This window comes from Venturia canescens, chromosome 4, assembly GCF_019457755.1.
Source record: "Venturia canescens isolate UGA chromosome 4, ASM1945775v1, whole genome shotgun sequence".
NCBI lineage: Eukaryota > Metazoa > Arthropoda > Insecta > Hymenoptera > Ichneumonidae > Venturia > Venturia canescens.
This window is the reverse complement of record NC_057424.1, coordinates 13,799,891-13,817,405: the sequence shown is the minus strand read 5'-3', so window position 1 is coordinate 13,817,405 and position 17,515 is coordinate 13,799,891. Positions and strand designations below refer to the sequence as shown.

At 41.5% G+C, this 17,515-nt stretch overlaps 2 protein-coding genes across 2 annotated transcripts in view; one reads left to right on the top strand and one right to left on the bottom strand.

The window, feature by feature from the left end:
• The window catches only part of Ser (Serrate), a 48,904-nt gene that overhangs the window by 4,554 nt on the left and 26,835 nt on the right, over nucleotides 1–17,515 (bottom strand). The window contains exon 3 of the mRNA XM_043417048.1: nucleotides 5,659–5,950. Within this exon, the coding sequence (XP_043272983.1) occupies nucleotides 5,659–5,950 (292 nt within the window). The remainder of the gene's footprint in view (nucleotides 1–5,658; nucleotides 5,951–17,515) is intronic.
• LOC122409463 (uncharacterized) lies at nucleotides 7,310–10,056 on the top strand. Its single transcript, XM_043417049.1, has 5 exons — nucleotides 7,310–7,464; nucleotides 7,588–8,107; nucleotides 8,961–9,257; nucleotides 9,353–9,485; nucleotides 9,557–10,056. The coding sequence occupies exons 2-5, from the start codon at nucleotides 7,742–7,744 to the stop codon at nucleotides 9,577–9,579; spliced, it is 819 nt and encodes a 272-aa protein (XP_043272984.1). The 5' UTR covers nucleotides 7,310–7,464; nucleotides 7,588–7,741; the 3' UTR covers nucleotides 9,580–10,056.

Below are 17,515 nucleotides of genomic sequence, written 5' to 3'. Positions count from 1 at the left end.
TATTCAAATTATCATTAAATACAGTAATTCTGATGATTGATCAAGTCGGAAAAATCTCATTACGAGTACGCTTCTGTGTCGGCATCTCGCCACCGTCATAGTTACGAGCTTCGAAAACCCACATTTTTCGACGCGATTTTACCGACTGCAAAACATTTCCGTCAGCCCACTTCCGCCGCATATCGTCCCGGGTCGGCTGAGAGGGAGCTTTTTTGTAATCGATCAAACAGGATCGGAGAATTTGGACTTGAAAAAATTGAGGTGAGATCAGGCCACTGAGTCGTTTTAAAGTATTCTTTTCGTCAGCTATCGATGAATTTCATGAACGAATGTGTGTCAAATTCCAACAAAATCCTTTCGAATAGTTTCATCTTTTTTCTCCAAATATTCTCATTCTGCTATTCTTCTCGACTGCGCGTTTCAAAAGTTTTTTCCTACGCCATCCACGCGTCCATTCAGTTTGATTTCACACGATGAGAAATCATATAAAAATCGATATAACAAAAAAAACATCAATTTTATGAAGTGCGAACATTATTCAGCCCAGAAAACAAATCAACGTCGATTTAATTGCCGCACACAACGAAGACAATAAGCCCGCGTTTATAAACGATCGGTTTACATTCGTGAGAGCAAATCCATCGTAAGGGGAAAATCCGGTGACTCGTACGCATACAAATGTTATAGAATTACTGCACTGGGTAATAGAATAGTTGTAGTAAATCTCAGGTATCGAATGTGCGTTCTTCGGAGAATAAACTTCGTATATATTTATTGATGTTTATAGTGATACGCGCATATGTACAATTGAGCTTGTACTTTGAAAGTTTCCACGGGGATCTGAGGGAGCACATTTCGCAACGATTTATAATTCGAACTGGATTTATAATTCGATCGTACCGACGCAAAAGTTTTGCTCGTATTGAATTATCGATCCTTATTCAAAATGAGAGAAAAAAATCATCGAATCTACTGAGTATGAAAAAAATTCTCGAGGCCTTGGGACTTTCACTGAGAGATTAGTGCTCAGACTTTTTCTGTGTTTGTTTTAAAAAAGTGATCATTTGTCGTGGTAAGAAATTTTATTATTAGATCTGACGATCGTTCGAGAATTCTTCGTACTTTGCTGAACCAATCCGTACGCTGGATCGAAGGAATTTTTTAAAAATTCTTGTATTCTAGATTCTTGCTCGAGTGACGAGAATATTTTGAAGACTGCGTGAACGTTAGAAGTGGCGTGTGATTAATTCGCGAGTTTTACCAAACCCGATGAGGGCCTTTTGGAGCATTTTTACGTACGCATCTACAACAATTTGCTCACTTGCTGATGACGTACGTAGTTTGTAGACGAAAGAGTCGATTCACCGGCCAGATGTATGTCTGTACATGGTTCTTTACCGTTACATCACGCAAGCGCCTGCAGCATCATTTGATTAATAGCCCTGTCCGGGTTGCCTCGCACGTTTTTCTGTCTATCTCTCGCTCTCTTCAACCCTCAATCATATTTTTTTCCACATCTCTTTTTCTCCCTGCGCCTGTCTCTGTTCAGTCTTTACTTGGCCATCGCGGACATTTACGGATATTTATACGTTTGTGCACAGTGTGAAAAGTCAAGGCTCGAGAAATGACGATGCATTTAGCTCGATCCGCGGATAATAATCTTCGCGGGACAACAAAAGAAACAGCAGCTTGTGGTCGAGCTTTTTCACTCGTTTTTTTCCCCTTCGTCAAAAGAAGCGGATGCCTTTCGATGCACGTTTGACATTCAACTTTACGACGGAAAGGACAAAGAGCGAGGGGGAAGAATGGATTTGAAAAATCCTCGATTTCCGTACGGGCAATTTCGTCTCTACTCGATATTTCGAACACTCAATAATCTCGATGAACTTTTATTGCTTCTGTGATTCCGTCATTGAAATACAAGGCGAAATATATAATATTTTGCTGGAACGAAAACATGCCACGTTCCACGAAAGAATCTTCCATCAATTTTCACTGATCGAAAAACTTAAAAAAATATAACCGCGCGCATAGAAGAAGATCGAGTGCGTGGATGCTTGAAAAATTGAGTAATCAGCTGTGTAGGAGCGTTAGAAAAGATTGAGTATCGAATCAAACGGTGATTTGGAATGGAATTCCTCGCGTTTATGAGAAGGATAAAAAAATCGAATAAAAAGAGAGAGAGAGAGAGATTTACGTACGTAAAGCGTACATGCGAGGAGAGAGAAAAAAGAGAATCGAGTCAATCAGCGCGGAGCTTGTCGTTATCCCGCATCAAGATCGAGCATCTTTCCTTTCACGATGAAAAAGAGAGAGAGAGAGACAAACATTTTTTTCATGCTACTCTCCGTGGTGAGTGGGGGGGGGGGAAGAAAAGAGATTAGTTCGACAGTGGCAAAGCAGAGGGAAAAAAGAGAGAAAGGAGACCGAAAACGAGGCCTCGAAATCTCAGGACTCGGTTTATCATTTTTTTTTTATTTTTTATTATTAAATATACTTTCTTCGCACACAACACGGCTGTCACTTAACGCGTGTTATCAAACGGGACTATGGATGTCAAATAAATTTCGTTGACGCGGATGACCACGCCACAGTAGCGCGCGTTTGTGTGCGTGTGCGCGTACGTGCTGGCCTTCTTCGAGGTCGAGAAAATTTCTATGCATACGCACCGCGTATCTACGCGTGTTCATAATACATTACGTCGAGGAGATGATGAATCGATAAAGTTCATCAAATTGACTGACTTTTCTACGCTGCTTCTCCTCGCGTACCTTTCACCTCGTCATTGGATAATCTCGAGCTCGTTACTCTTCGAGTTCTTTAATTCTGGCTCATTAGTTCACGCGCACGAATGCTTGGAATTTTCGATAGATTTTCATCGTCGGATTGTGAGCTCGTCCCGGCAGGTTACACCAGGAGTCAGTATCGCGTTTGGAAAATGTTTTTTTTTCTGTATTATTGAATGATTCAAAATGAGTCGTGGAACTGGGTTTCTCAGATCGCAACGCCTCAGAAAAGTTTGACTTGGTTGTTCATTAATTCGAAGGGGCATGTGAATTTTCACGCGATAACTGTAAAAAGTCGGCCTATGTATAAACACGGCGAGGACGAAAGCGCAGAAATCAGCGACCCCGAAGCGAGAGCGCGGTCGTTGTATAGCGAGCGAGTGAAATTCTCTTTGGTGCGCGAACAGAGCACGTCGACGATCGACCTTTCCGTGCCACGGTGTTATAAAGCCCCTCTGCTCGAGGAGCAAAAAAACAGCTTGGAGCCAAGTTTCTCAGTGCTCCTTGCCGTTCTAAGGATTTAGTGGCGAAAGATGCCGCACGGCGAGAGAGAGAGAGAGAAATGAAGATTTGTATGTATACACGAACTGTAAGAGATCAGAAAGCACTTCTGTGGTAAATCGCGTACGGGGAAGCTTGAAGTTTAGCGGTACGACGAACGTACACGGGACGTTCGAGAGCGAATATATATTTTTCATTCCATTTATCGGCGGCACGCAGCAAACGATGATGATGATCTGAAGAAAAATCGGCGATTTTATTTCGCGGAAGCTGCTAATTTAGCTCTCGACTCTTTTCCGCTCACTTGCTGTTAAAGAAAGCACATTTTTTTCAATCGACAGCTCGAGTCCCAAAATAAACCGAGTTTCGACAGACGGCTATTCGAAGAACGATCAAACGCCTCGAGGCCTCTTATTATCTAATATAAACGTGAAAATGACAGCCGCGCGCATGCCTCAATGATGGAAAAACTGCTAATCCTCGTGCTATAAATCTCATGATGTGTTATTATTTATTAATTACTAGAATTAAGCGATTAAAAGTAACAAGGTAGAGTAAAGAGGGAAAAAAGGGAGTGCGCAGTAATGGAGGCTAAAGTAGGGGCGATTCGGATCGGTGATCCCGCGAGTGCTCGCTGATGCTGCGCCCGTTTATGTAGTTCCAAGTGTCACGCGTTAGGCAGAAGCGGAAGGAACGATTAGGCAGCAAAGAAAGAGCTCCGATGCGTCGTACACATTATACGTACGTGCGTGTATACACAATTATACACGGAGAATCTCGCCATTGTGAGATCTGGCGTGATGTCGCTACCTTTGTGTAACATTTTTCCTCCCTCTCGTCTCGTTCCCCTCCCTCATCATTCTTCACTCTCATCTCTCGAACGCACGACACACAGCGTATGTGCGTCTAACGCGTCCGCCCATTAAAGCACCACGCTTCGAGATAATTCGTATGTTTTACGAGCCTGTATATACTACCGACGTTAAGACACGTCGAGAGAAAAGAGAGCCACGAGGAGAATGAGCTGCTTCTCTTCTCTTCTCTTTCATCAATGTTAACTCCTAACTGTTGATGATGAGATCCTACTGCCTCTGCTGCTCAGCGGACACTCGTCGGCTAAGCCAGCCTCTTCAAACGACTGGTCAATCGCACGAGTTCAAGACTCGATATTTTCATACAACGCAGCTTCTACTTTAAAGTATTTTTCCAATTAATCGCGATTTTGAGAAGCGAAATTGTAAGGATTCGAGTTTGGGGTCGTTTTTACCGGGGAGGAGATTCCGACCGCGATCGCGGTGACGAAAAAAAAGGGGGAAAGCTCGCAGCCTAGAATCGAACGATCTTACTGACATAAATTTGTTTCCCCCGAAAGATTATTCGACGGAAAAGCTCGTTTTACGACGAGCGAGTGAGTCGTCACGAAAGTGCCTCTATGCGCTCGCATGATGCATTAGGCATTAGAGAGTGTAGGAAAAAAAATTTCCGAGGTCTGGCTCGCGACCGGTCGCGTCCACAGTGAAAAGGTCACGCGAGAATGGCTTTTGCCACTTGTTACTGCATCGCTCGGAGCGCTACCGATGCACTCAGCAGCCTCGGATGATTTTAGCTCCGACGGTCTCACCACCGTCACGAGAAGAAAGGGAGATGGATCGCGTTTTATTTTTCTCTCGCGGTGAGCAAACCTCATCGCCAAAGGCCTAAGCTTCTGTTGGGTAATTCCGTTTTCATATAAAGTCAGAGGTACAAACTCCGACGACATTAAAAATATGTGAATGTGCGCGGATATGAGGTGGAAAACGATTTGAAAAAATAATGGAGAGACGCACGTTCGTCCACGTAACGGCGATCTCAATGCCTGACAACGTTTTACAGCCTCGTGTGAAATATCTTGAGAGCGAGTTTTGAGAACAAGGAGAAATCCAGATCGGCGTGATTAGGCTGACAGAAATGATTTTTTTCCTCAAATTTATGAGCTAAATGAATTTTTATTCATAACGCTCTCACACGTACTGTACGTCGATTCGGGTGAAGGCCGATCCTCGTTAAGAGCCATATCATTTCTCGCGATTCGAGCAATTGATGAAGAAAAGTCATAAAATTTTCTCAAGCTCTGCCCGTTTACGTGGAAGACTCGTTAAAAATAATTACATATCAATTACGATCGCTGTGCGAAAATTCCCGCATCTTTTTATTTTCCTCCCAATGACTCGACATTTTTTTTCAAACTCAAATGATGTTGTTCGATTCATGAAAATTCATCGGTGCACTTCTTTTATTCGGGAATTGAGAAACAACCATTTTTTGATTTTCCTTCGGGAGAAATCATTGAACTGAAACATGCGCGAATAATTTGCCTTTTCCACGAACTTACCTGTCTCGCAGTCCGCTCCTTTCCATCCCTGTATGCAAACTTTGTCCCCGTTTTCGTCACAAGTGTAGTGCCCGAAAATGTCATCTCGTGGACGACAAAACTTGGTGCACGTCGCGTTGTAATAATGATCAGCACACTGCACTCTCACGCGATACGCGAGATGAGCGTTTCTTCCCTGGTGATTCAGAGTGTGCCACGTTGGTCCGGGAAGCACGATACCGCTGTAACTCGCTTCCTCGATCACCCTCGCACTGGGCTCGTCTCTCGCTTGAAGAATCAGCGTAAATTGCCTCTGCAATGAAGAAACAACAAATTACAACTCCCACTCAAATTTTCAGCACGAACATTGATCGGTTGCTCTTGAACAAAAAAAATAATAACAAAGTTTCGTGTAAAAACGAGGAACCTCCAACTTTTTCGTTCCTTCTTCATCAAACTTTTGGCGAAATTTTCTCAAGAATTAACGAGAAAATAACGAAAAGATTCCCTTTAAAATATGTCTCCATTCCGAGGCTCAAAGAAAATAAGTGTTCGTCTCGCCGACGGCGTTTCCAACCGTTACGCAAAATGGTCGTAGAACGGGAGACGGGACTCGAGTGTTTAATTGAGCGCGTGTTTTCTCTCTAATAATCAGAGAAACTTTGATTGAAAGAGTCATTTTGACGCAATGCGTGAGAGAGCAAGCATTTTCTTTGGATCATTTGAAAATCGTGCGTGTTCTTTGAAAACCACGAGAATAGGGGAGCGAGTATGTGGGAACAAATTTGATTGCTCGAGCCACCACCCGCGGAGCCCGGAATCGAGTTGTTCGAACGTGAAAATCAAAAGCACAAATCTAGACCGAATACGTTGAAATGTTAACGAAAGAGAGAGAGAGAAGATTCTTATATGAGCCATGACAGGTCCGGGTGGTCCGCGAATTTCTCACTCGACGACTCAGGATTAAAGGGGGAGGGCCTTGGATCGCTCGAATGCTTTCCGAAAAATATTTCATCTCCTGATTTCTCCCGCTCGTTTTCCACACCTTTCGTTCCACCTCGAGCAGTCTCTCTCTCACTCCGACTGAAAGAAGTTGTGCAGTGCGGGCTTCGCACATGGTGCGCGATCAAACGAATATTACCTAAAAACCCGAGTACACTCGAGTCCGTGCTGTGCGTATCCTCTCGATTCGAAAGTCGCGAATAGAGCAGAGAATACGCGAGGAGTCATTTCCATCGGCGGAGTTGCGAGCCGAGAAAACTCGATTCGCATTAACATTTCCACGTTGGAGCAGATATCAACACTGCAAAAACAAGCGTGTTGTTTTAACACGTTTCCAGCGTGTTTATGTTGTCGCCATTTTCGACACGCTTTTTGCCGTGTTGTTCATGAAAACAACACATATTAATCGTGTTTTATAAAAACGCCTTTCCGTGTTGTTAAAAAACGGTTTCCCGTGTTGTAAAAAAACGGCTTTCCGTGTTGTTACAACACGTTTTAGGCATTTTCCTCTTTGTCGCCCGATTCGACACATATCATGGCGTGTTGCTGTTGTGCATATCCGCACACTTGAAATGCGTTGTTGGCTTGCGAGTAAATTCACTCGCAAGAATGGCGAAAAATACAACAAAATATTTTTTTTTTACCGAGAATTACTACTGGATGCGTCTCGTTCGTGAACCTCGGATATCAAAGTTCGAAGATTTGGAAACGAATTATTTCTGAGAAAAATTCGTATACAACGAGGGGGGATTCGATCGACCTACCTACCTAACACGCTCTAACTTAACGGACGCACGCTACCCACTACACTAATTCGCTCATGAGGTAATGTTGTCAAAAAGTCCGTTATACGAAACGCAAACATTGTTTACGTTTGTAAGTGTGAGCTAACCTCGTCTTCGTCCTTTGTCCAGCCAGACTCTTTCTTCTTTTTCTTTTTGTTTGTAGTTGGCTCGAGTCTGCGCTCCTATAGCGTTAAGACCATACGGCCATGTGATGAAAACTTGCTTCTCGTTTTCGTGATTATTCGGTTCGATTCGGTCGGCGAAAAGACGCATACGTTTAATTCACTTATTATTTGTGCCACTCAGCGAGCATAAAAATGGAAAAAACGATTTATTGCAAAAACGAAGAGCGATGCAAAAAAATTAAATTTTGCAAAGTGAACGAAAAAATGAGTGATTCCGAATGTGTCACCCAAAAAATCCGCGAAGCTTGTGAAAACGACTTGCTTCTGAAAAAGAAAATCGAAAATCAAGCCATCGTGTTACAGAAGCTGATTCAAAATCAAAACATTTTATGTGACATCGAAGCAGAGGAAGAAATAATCGATGAATTGGAAATAACCTGCATTGTTCCGTTAGGCGAAAGTCTTCTATCGTGTTCAACGATCTACGCTATCGATCAAGACGGCTCTCTCATTGAAACCCAAGAAAAAATAAGTGAATGTGTGGAGGAGAAAGAAAAGGTAAGATTATCTCGATGTTTTATTATATAAAATGTAGAATAATGAATCTAAACGATTTACAATAGGATAAAGAATTTATAACACATTTAATTCATTGGTAGCGATAAGATTTTTCATAAATCTCTTTGCGTCAATGAGTTTTAATAAGTGTTTCTTAAGCCAGTGATCAAAGTTCAGATTAAATTTCTTTCTCCGCAAGAAAATTTGCATCAAAATTTTTTTCTGACAGCAGTTTTGATGAACTTTCTTTGTAAACAAGAAAAGTTTTGGTCAAATTTGTTTACCGCAGCAGTATTTATAAAATTTTTTTTCTTGCAGCGGTAAAAGTTATGGTTCAATTTTTTGTATAGCAGTAGAGTTTTGAAAACATTCTTTTTAAAGTGATCAAAATTTTAATAAAATATCAATACGTTATCAAAATTTTGATTGCTATAAAGCGAATGTTTTCAAAACTTTACTGCTGTACAAAAAATTCAACCATAACTTTCACCGCTGCAAGAAAAAAAATCTTATGAATACTGTTGCGGTACACAAATTTGATCAAAACTTTCATTACTTAGAAAGAAAGTTCATCAAAATTGTTGCGAGAAAAGAAATTTGATCCAAATTTTTTTGCAGAGAAAGGAATTTGATCCAGACTTTTACCGCTGACAAGAAAAAATCATTAAGAAAATTATGAATATTCTATTGTAACCAATGAACTCAGTGTACTCAAAGATGAAAGCTTACATGAAATTTCTTTTATTGTAAAGAAAGTTTTGAACTCCTGAGATTTTTATTAGGTCGAACGGTCATAAGATTTGCTTTATGCTTTGAGAAATAAAACTGTTGAGCTTATTTTTTGGAATTTCAGGAAAACCAATCAATCAACAGTCAATTTAAAAAACTGAAAACAAATGACTTCACTGAAAAAAGAAGCATAATTTCAAGCTTCGTTGGAACGCCAACATCATTGCCAGAACTGACCCCGGAGTTGGTTCAAAAAGTGAACAACGGAGGAATGTTACTTGCTCAAAAGTCATTAACGTATTTTTGGGCAACTGATCTTTTGCATCGCACTAATGGCATGCTGAGTAAAAATGATTATTTCAACTACGCAAAAGCCATTGTTAGTGCTTATCCAGAGCTCAGCGGCGGAGACCATGGATGTGTAAGTTTTCATTTCTTTACATTTCCAGTTACTACAATTGTCAAAGCCGTCATGTGCTAAATTTTTCTTTATTGAGTTTTCTTTTATTATTGCAGGGGATTGTACGACATCAGTCAAGTACAAATGTGCGGAATCGACGTGCTAATTCAGAACGATCTGTAATGAAATTTGGCGAAGACAAATTGAAAATCAGTCAAAATATTCCAACTGTTTTACGATTCATAAAGAGTACGTTTGAATTTCTATATTAATTTCCATAAATATTAGGGGATCTCTTGTTACATTTTTATTTTTCGCAGGCGTCCTGATGTACATGGAGTAGATGCGTTAAAAGAGCTCGAAAGAAATATGAATTCCGGTGACACACCGCACGTACGTCTATTGCTCAAAGAGTCTGTGAATTTACGGAAGAAATGGATAAAAATATTTACACAAATATACTGGATATCATAAAACGGCAATTTCGTTTAGGTCGACATTGACGACAAGATATTTGCCATTTTATTTTACTTTCTAAAATGTGTTGTACATATAAGTATGAGTAACTTCCCAAAACCGTGCTGAAATCATCCGTGTTGAAACAACACACATTATCAGTATTATATAAATTACAAAACGGAAATTGCCGTGTTGTTCGAAATTTTACGGCGTTACGTGTTGCTTCAACACGATTCGTTAAAACAACACACCTGCGAGATGTATTGTGTGTTGTTGCAACACGATTAGTTAAAACAACACACCTGCGAGATGTGTTGTGCGTTGTTTCAACACACCTAACAACACGCTTGTTTTTGCAGTGAATCGAACGTTATTTATCGTGATTTGAAAAATAAAATCGTTCCCATGCGCACACTCGCGTCGACGCGAGAGGAGAGCACAGCGGCTCGCTGGCAATTTGATGCATGGACTTTCACGATAAATAAAATTCATTTCAGAAGCTTATCCGAAGGGACGCGCGCGCGGCATACTCGCGTATTGAAAGATAATTAGCCACCGCGGTGCGTACATCAATTGCGAATACCAAGTATATAAATAGCACTAATTTATAAATATATATAATTCACTATTATTTAATATTGATATATTCACGTGTACATAATATACAAATATAATGCACATAAAAAGTATGTACTACGTATATGTTTATATAAATCGAAGTGAAGGTAGTTTGTGACGGTTAAACCTGTAAGAAGCCCTCGAGGGCTTATTCGTAGGAGTCGTAGTGGTCGTAGTTGTCGTCGGCGGGTGTCTGATCGTCTGATCATGCCGTAGAAAGCTGTTCGTACGTTCGTTCGCATGCTCCCATGTTCCTGGCAAGTGTTCCTGATCGAAGACCGGTCTTGCAAAGCAGATCGTTTATATATACATATTTAATACACGCACACGTGTAGCTTTGTACGTACGATTTGTAGAGAGAGAAAGAGAGAGAGGTGCGCGATGCGTATGGACGAGTGCATGCTCCCTTGCGGAGACACAGCAAAGTACAGAGTGCCCATTTTAACCCATGCACACGTACACACGAGCGCTACGAACTCTATGCAGCTCTAAACTACCTGCCAGAAGCCACAAACAATCTCCGCACAAGAGATAACTCTGCATCGTCGTTTTTTACGAGAGAGTCTCCAAGGGAGAAAACCAGTCCGATAAATTTTCAAGAGAAAGAAAAAACAGCCACGGCTCAATATTTTCAGACTGTAATTAGGAGGTTTATTAAAATTCATTTACCTCGCTCGGAGACTTATCATTTTCGGTCATTTTTCAGTGGGCAAGTCACTTTATTTTTGTGCTGTCTCTGTCGCGATGCTTTCCAACTACGATCTAAAGTTGGATTTTCATTTCTTTGTGCACATCCAGGAAAAGGATTTTCAATCTCTAACGAATGGGGCAGAAGACGTTTCTTTTTGAATCCTCGGTTTCATTGGTTTCGGAGCTCAGATGCTAGAGGACAAAAAAACATCGGAAAAAAACATCGACCTGCGGTCGTGAGTTATCGAGGTCCTGAAAAAATGATTCGGGAGTTTTGATTTTCGGACATGCACTCGAAAAGTGCGGGAGAACCGCAGTGAATGAGTCGGAAAGAAAAACGTTGATGCGTACGGAGAATCGATGAATTACTTGTCGAGGTTTCTATTTTTAAAAGCTGTGCATCGAGACTTTGAAAAGACATGCGATTGGCTCACTTCGTTTTCGAATAATTCGTGCCCGATATTTAGATTTTCGAAAAGCGGAAGATTGTGAGTGTGCTCTGTCCCGAGTCTGTGTGCTAATTGAAACGTTAAATAATGCAAGGTTTACGCCCTTTTATTTTAGTAATTTATAGACATGCACAAATTGTGCTATATTTATGGCTGCGAGTTCGCCAGGCCAGACAAGTATAACTCGAGCACGTCTTTCTCTCTCTCTCTCTCTCTTTCTCTCAGTCTGTCCGTCTTTTTCTTCGGGTGGAGTTGACGTCGTGCACCTAGAGCGTATATGATGAGCACTAATTGGTGTTAATTGGTGGCTCGTTCGAAGCCTCGCTTTCCCACGCCCGCGACTTTTGCGCTCGCATTTTTCACTCTCTCTCTCTCTCTCATCTCTTTCTTTTCGTCATCTTTTTTTTCGCACCTACTCCATATAGACACTTGTATTCTAATTCGTTCATCCGTGCCGCCGAGTTACGGTCAAAGGGACAGGGAGATGGATGTCCTTTTGTGGCGCGCCGAGCCAACGATTTTTGTCGGTCCCGCAGACGAAATAATCTTTTTGTTCGACGCCGCCCTATTTTCGTTCCCAGATCCACAATATTTCGATATTCCGAATTCCGGTCGACCTTCTTCCGACAAATTTCCTTGATTTTGTTCTCCAAGCTACGAAATCACGAGTTCTCAGTTATTTTCGTGTCCCCGATCAGTGATCGATTAAATATCGATTTACCGATGTGAGGATGGAAGTGTCGACCACATTCATTTCCCGACGTCGTCTAAACGTTCTGTTTTATTTCAATGAAAAGCAGAATCTCCATTTGCGTAGAACGAACGAGAAGAAGAAGAAGAAGAAGAAGGATGAAGGGTTGAGCGATTAAACTCTGGTAGTCCGTACGTTAAGGGACAGGTATTAGGAACACGGTGACGTTGGAAAATGTCCCAGAGATTAGCTGCAAGAGAGCGAGAGAGGGAGGGAAGATGGTCTACTAGGAAGACAGGCTTCTGCTGTACATCAAGCTTGTCGGAATTCCCGTGGGCGTTTGTCATGCCACGTATCACGACGTACAGTATATACAACGTTCTAAAGTATCTCGCGACTTTGTTAGAAAACAGGCTTTTGCAAGGATTATGAGGGAGGATGCGAGTCGCCGGGAAGCTCTTCTCGACTTTTTTCATCCTCATTCATTTTTTCGTTTTCCTTTTTATCCTCGTTTCACTTGAGCCTCTTCTCGTTACACTCACGATCTCTTTCGTCTTCCTCTTATTCTCCTCATTCTTTTTATGATTGTATATACTTCATCTTCGACCGGACTGGTGAGAGAGGCGAGATACATCTTCGGAGCATTGCACATTGCACATACACACGTTATGTAGATGTACATCGCGAAGTTCTTGTGGCGTGCTCCGAGAGAAATCCCAATGTCTATCGACAAGAAGTTGCATGTATATAAATCTGAGTATATGCATTCATTCGGATGCCGTTCTGTTTATCCTGTTGCTCGCGATTTACATTTTTATTTATTCTTTATAAACGGAGACGTTATAAATTCAGATACGAAATAAACATTCGACGCGGACGAGCAGCAATCGATATGCTCGAAATTGCCGACTAATGATTCGCTGGCAATGATAATATTGCGGTAACAGGGCGCATATGAAGTATGAGCGACGTGACGAATAACGCGCGGCAAATTGATCGGAACTGATGCAATAATGGGGAGCAAATGAAACGATAATAATAAACCGCTGCTGGGAAAGATGAATCTGAGGATCGGTGCTGGGCTCGCGGGAAGCGATGGAAATGGACTGTTCGCACTGGTCACTCTCGTCGCATCATTCGTGAGTCACTCGCGTGTCTCTTCGAAGCATAACTTTTCTTCGGGCGCGCGCGCGCCCGCGTGCGAGGGATTGAAGAAACCCGCGGAGGAGAAATATACAAGTCCATACGTATGGATCACGCGAGAGGAATACTAATTCTTAGCTTGATCGAGTCTCTCTCATCCGGTCGCGTAGGTTTCAGGTTCACCGTAATAATTAATCATTGAATCGATCACGAACAAGTGGAGTTCCGGCGAAAGCGCGTATGTTTTAACTCGCTCGTATATATACGTAGGTAAACGAACATGTACCACGCTCCAGGAGCCGAGACGAACACGCGAAGATTAATATACTTTGGCATATAATTCTCTCCTCTCTATACCCTCTCGCACCACTAAAGTGCCTCTTCGAATTGATTAAACTCTCGCGAGAATAACATCTCGACGCGCGATTACCTCTTTTTCCCGCATGAGAAATTTATACCCTATTTTGCCTTCGGGCCCGAAACCCGTGGAGCGATGGACACGCTTTTCCTAATTTTTATGTTTCTTAAACGTTCTCATTAATAACCGATCAAAAGTTCTTGATGCGAAGATAATTGAGGAATTATTTGGTCCGGTTTCAACACTGTTATTATATCGGCAATCATCCTCGCTACTGGTGCGAGGCTTTTTATTTCAAAAACTTTTTTAACGCTCCAAAAACAGACAGTTTTTTTCTATCTTCGCGGTCTTCGGATCTCTTAAAACGTATACGAATCCATGTTTTTTGTAGAGGCTCCACAGCTGCTCTGATGCCTTCGCGTGTCCGGAGCCTTCGAATCTTGGGAAATTTACGTTCGTTTTCATGCTCCAAATGTATTAGCTTTAAACACACATTTTGTCAGGTTTTTTTATCATTAGATCCGTTGCATTTAGAATGCTGAATTGAGTCGAAACCTAAAAAAATTGACTTTTCGATGGGAAAGGAAGATTGGAAGCGTCCATCGAGGTCGATGAATGGCAGTGCATTACTGAGGCTCACGTTTTTTATGTTGTTCTTTTAAATGCTCGTTGTCTCGGCTCATTGGCGGTAACGAGATCGCGCTCGTCTCATCGTAGAGACGGGACAAAAAATCGTCTCGTCTAAACGCCGGGGCGTCAAGGCACGTAAACCGCGTCTCCACTTCAACGGTATATAAAAGAGTTGCGAGCAAGTTGAATGCTCGAGGGTACACATCGATTACATATAAAAGCCGCAAATGAGATCGCTTTGCGTGTGTTCCCGCGTCTCTGTATCAGTGGTATTTGGAATTGACTGGAAAAGTCAATACGACTCGATCCAACGGTCGTTTAATTCGAAATCAACTGTCCGAACAAAATTTCCAATTGTTCCAATTGGAGCGAGGCTAGGTGCGGCGAGGCAAAAAGTATATGAGGAACGCGAATATCAATCCTTTTATCGTGTTCTTTCAAGCGCAATGATACGTAAACGAAATTTTTTGTGTCGAAAACAGTTCGACTTGCTAAAATTTTCAAAGAGGACTGTCCGGAGGAAAAACTGTAGAAAAAAATCACGACACGAGAGTACACGGCCGAAGAGAGCGTCTGACAAACCCAAAAGAGTTTCGTTCAATAGGCGTTGCAACAGCATACAAGATTTTAAGCCAAACGAAAAAAATGAAAGGGTCTTGCGCAAGTCGATTCGGCGTGGAATAGCCCGTTTTATATTTATTTATGTTTCGGAGAAAAGATCGAAGCAGAGCTACGTGAGGACGCTTACAAACTTCTTACAAGAGGTGCACAAAGCTTCTTCAACACACATAAATAAGCGTTTATACACGTACACATACGCGCTCGTGCGCACAGCTATATAATATGTATGAGATCAAGTAAATAGAAGAAGCGAGTACCTGAAGGCACCGACAGGTCGAAAGACGTGCAGGCACGACCAGTAGATAGACGTATATAGAGACCGGAGCTAGTAGCAGAGCCAGTAGTGAGCAACGATTGAGAGAAATAGTCGCAGAAAGACTGGGGAGCGAGGGAGAGAGAGAGAGAACATTGAAACAGATTCGTGAACCCATTTCTTTATTTCGACGAAAACTCTCTCTTCTCACGAAAATCATAGACGCTTTAGCCTTATTGCAAATCGAAACAGAAGTGGAGCACGAAAACAATACGAGTAGATCTAATGATGGATAAAAAAGAATTTGGCAAGAGCACGCAGTTACAATTTTGGATTTCGGCGAGGCCACAATTGCCTAAGACAAAAATAGTTGAGTCGGGGGATATGACTAGGGGACATAAAATTTGTCGAATTATTCCAGTCGATTAAACTTTGTTTGTTGAGCAATCCGGAGCACGCATATTGTATAATGTAAGGAAACGGAAAGATTTCTATAAGGAGGATCGCGAGAGGATTGTAATTAGTTCGAATGCAACCGATGGAAATTATCCAAGTGCATCGTGAATACGAGGGAACGAGACAATCCAGTTTTGTTATCGTTCGGCTTAATTTTTCGATTGCTTTTCTCTTGTAGGTATCTTGGTAAAGTGATTTGAATATAAATTCAATGAGTTAAATTATGGGCTAATTGAAATTGATATGAAAAGAGCGAAGACTGCTCGTATTTAATTTTATTCCTCCTCGGGGTTGTTCTGCAATTATTAGTTGAGGCCGATGCAAAGCAAAAGAAAAATGAGAGATTGATAGAGGCAAAAAATATGAATAAAAAGATCGCGTTGTATAAGAGAAATTCGTGCCGAGGCCGCACCAACTGAATAATTGACAATCGATTTGGCTCGCAAAAATGGTTCTGCCTCGATCGAAAGGCTTCGTGAGCGCAATGCTGGCACGATGCAGCATAGTTTTCTTCGGCTTCACTTATACTGATTTCATCCTTACTTCATTTTTATTAATAAACACATTCATTTTTCACTCATGCTGTTATAAATAATAACAATTGAGCGTGGCTCGTCGTATTGTAGTGTAAATAGCTCTGCATGAGCGTGCAGCGTGCAGCAAGGCCGATGAGCTGCAGCGAAGGGTCCAAGGACGTGAATGCGATACGAGAGAGAAAGAGACGGAGAGAAAAATGCTCGAACAGAATATAACCCAAGTCTTTGGACTCCTTGGTGAGTTCCTGTGGCTCTTTCTCCATGCTTTTCGTTCCCAGAGATTCTCCCATCCTGCGAGAGCAGAGCCTCGAGGAGACTCGACTCGCAGTTTTACCTGCATAAAACGAGCCACAAAAGTGCCTCGTTCTATCGTCGCCTTTTCCTCTCCCTCTTTCTCCCACTCGCACTCTGACACATTCTGCGTCTTAAATACCTTCGTTACGCACACTCAGTCACAAACTCGAATTCTTTGCACATCACACATTTACGAGTTACGTTAATGCCGATTTACACGTTAATTAATCGCACGAATTTTATGTTAACGCGGCGGCTTCAAATATATATCATTTTTTCCCAAATCTTTTACTTAATGAGAAAAAAAAGAAACTCGCATTTCACGAAATTTTTTGACTCTCCTGCCACAATTTTTCGTGCTATTTCACTAGAATTTTGACCAAAGAAAAATATTGATTTACCCATGAAAATTAAAATGCAAATTAAAATTGGTGCCAGTAATAATTCACGTGGATTTAAGTAACGGTCCTAATGATTCCAAATTCCTGCACTCGTTTCACTCCGACGCAACGTTCAGCGTTTGATAAAGAAACTTGTAACGGGTCGTTTATATATTTCTTTTAAATTGACTCGTCATTAACCGAAATTCCTTCCACACGAAGTAATACATTTATGTTCAAACGTGACCAAAAGTTATTCGAGATGTTGCATATTCACAAGTGGAGAAGTTTTTAAGTTTTTTTTAACATTTTGAGAACATTTTCCAATCAACTCCCGTTTGGAATTTTCATTATCACCGAATTTATCACACTGAACGCGGATGAAAAAAAGTATCCTCGGCTTCTTTACGGCGTTGATCCTCCCACAATTTTCTTAATTTGTCACTCGAAACAGGTTTTCCCAGATATAGTGAGGCTTCAGAGAAGGTTTGTGTATTAGATTTTTAATGGGTCCGTTGACAAGAATTCTCGATTATTCGACGGGCTGCGGTCGGCGGAACAACCGAATATCCGAAATCGTAAAAGTTTCAACGCGTCTTTTATGAATTTCATCACTCAATTCGAATAAGATACCGCCCGAAGTTTCATTCATTCAAACCCAATCGTCCGTCCCGGCGAGTTTCCCTAATTTTGATGTTCTA

Bases quoted from the DNA above. Each gene is read 5' to 3' on its own strand.
- LOC122409463 (XM_043417049.1), top strand. From the start codon at position 7,742: ATGGAAAAAACGATTTATTGCAAAAACGAAGAGCGATGCAAAAAAATT. The intron at 8,108-8,960 runs GTAAGATTATCT...TTGGAATTTCAG, and splicing joins GTGTGGAGGAGAAAGAAAAG to GAAAACCAATCAATCAACAG. The intron at 9,258-9,352 runs GTAAGTTTTCAT...TTATTATTGCAG, and splicing joins GCGGCGGAGACCATGGATGT to GGGATTGTACGACATCAGTC.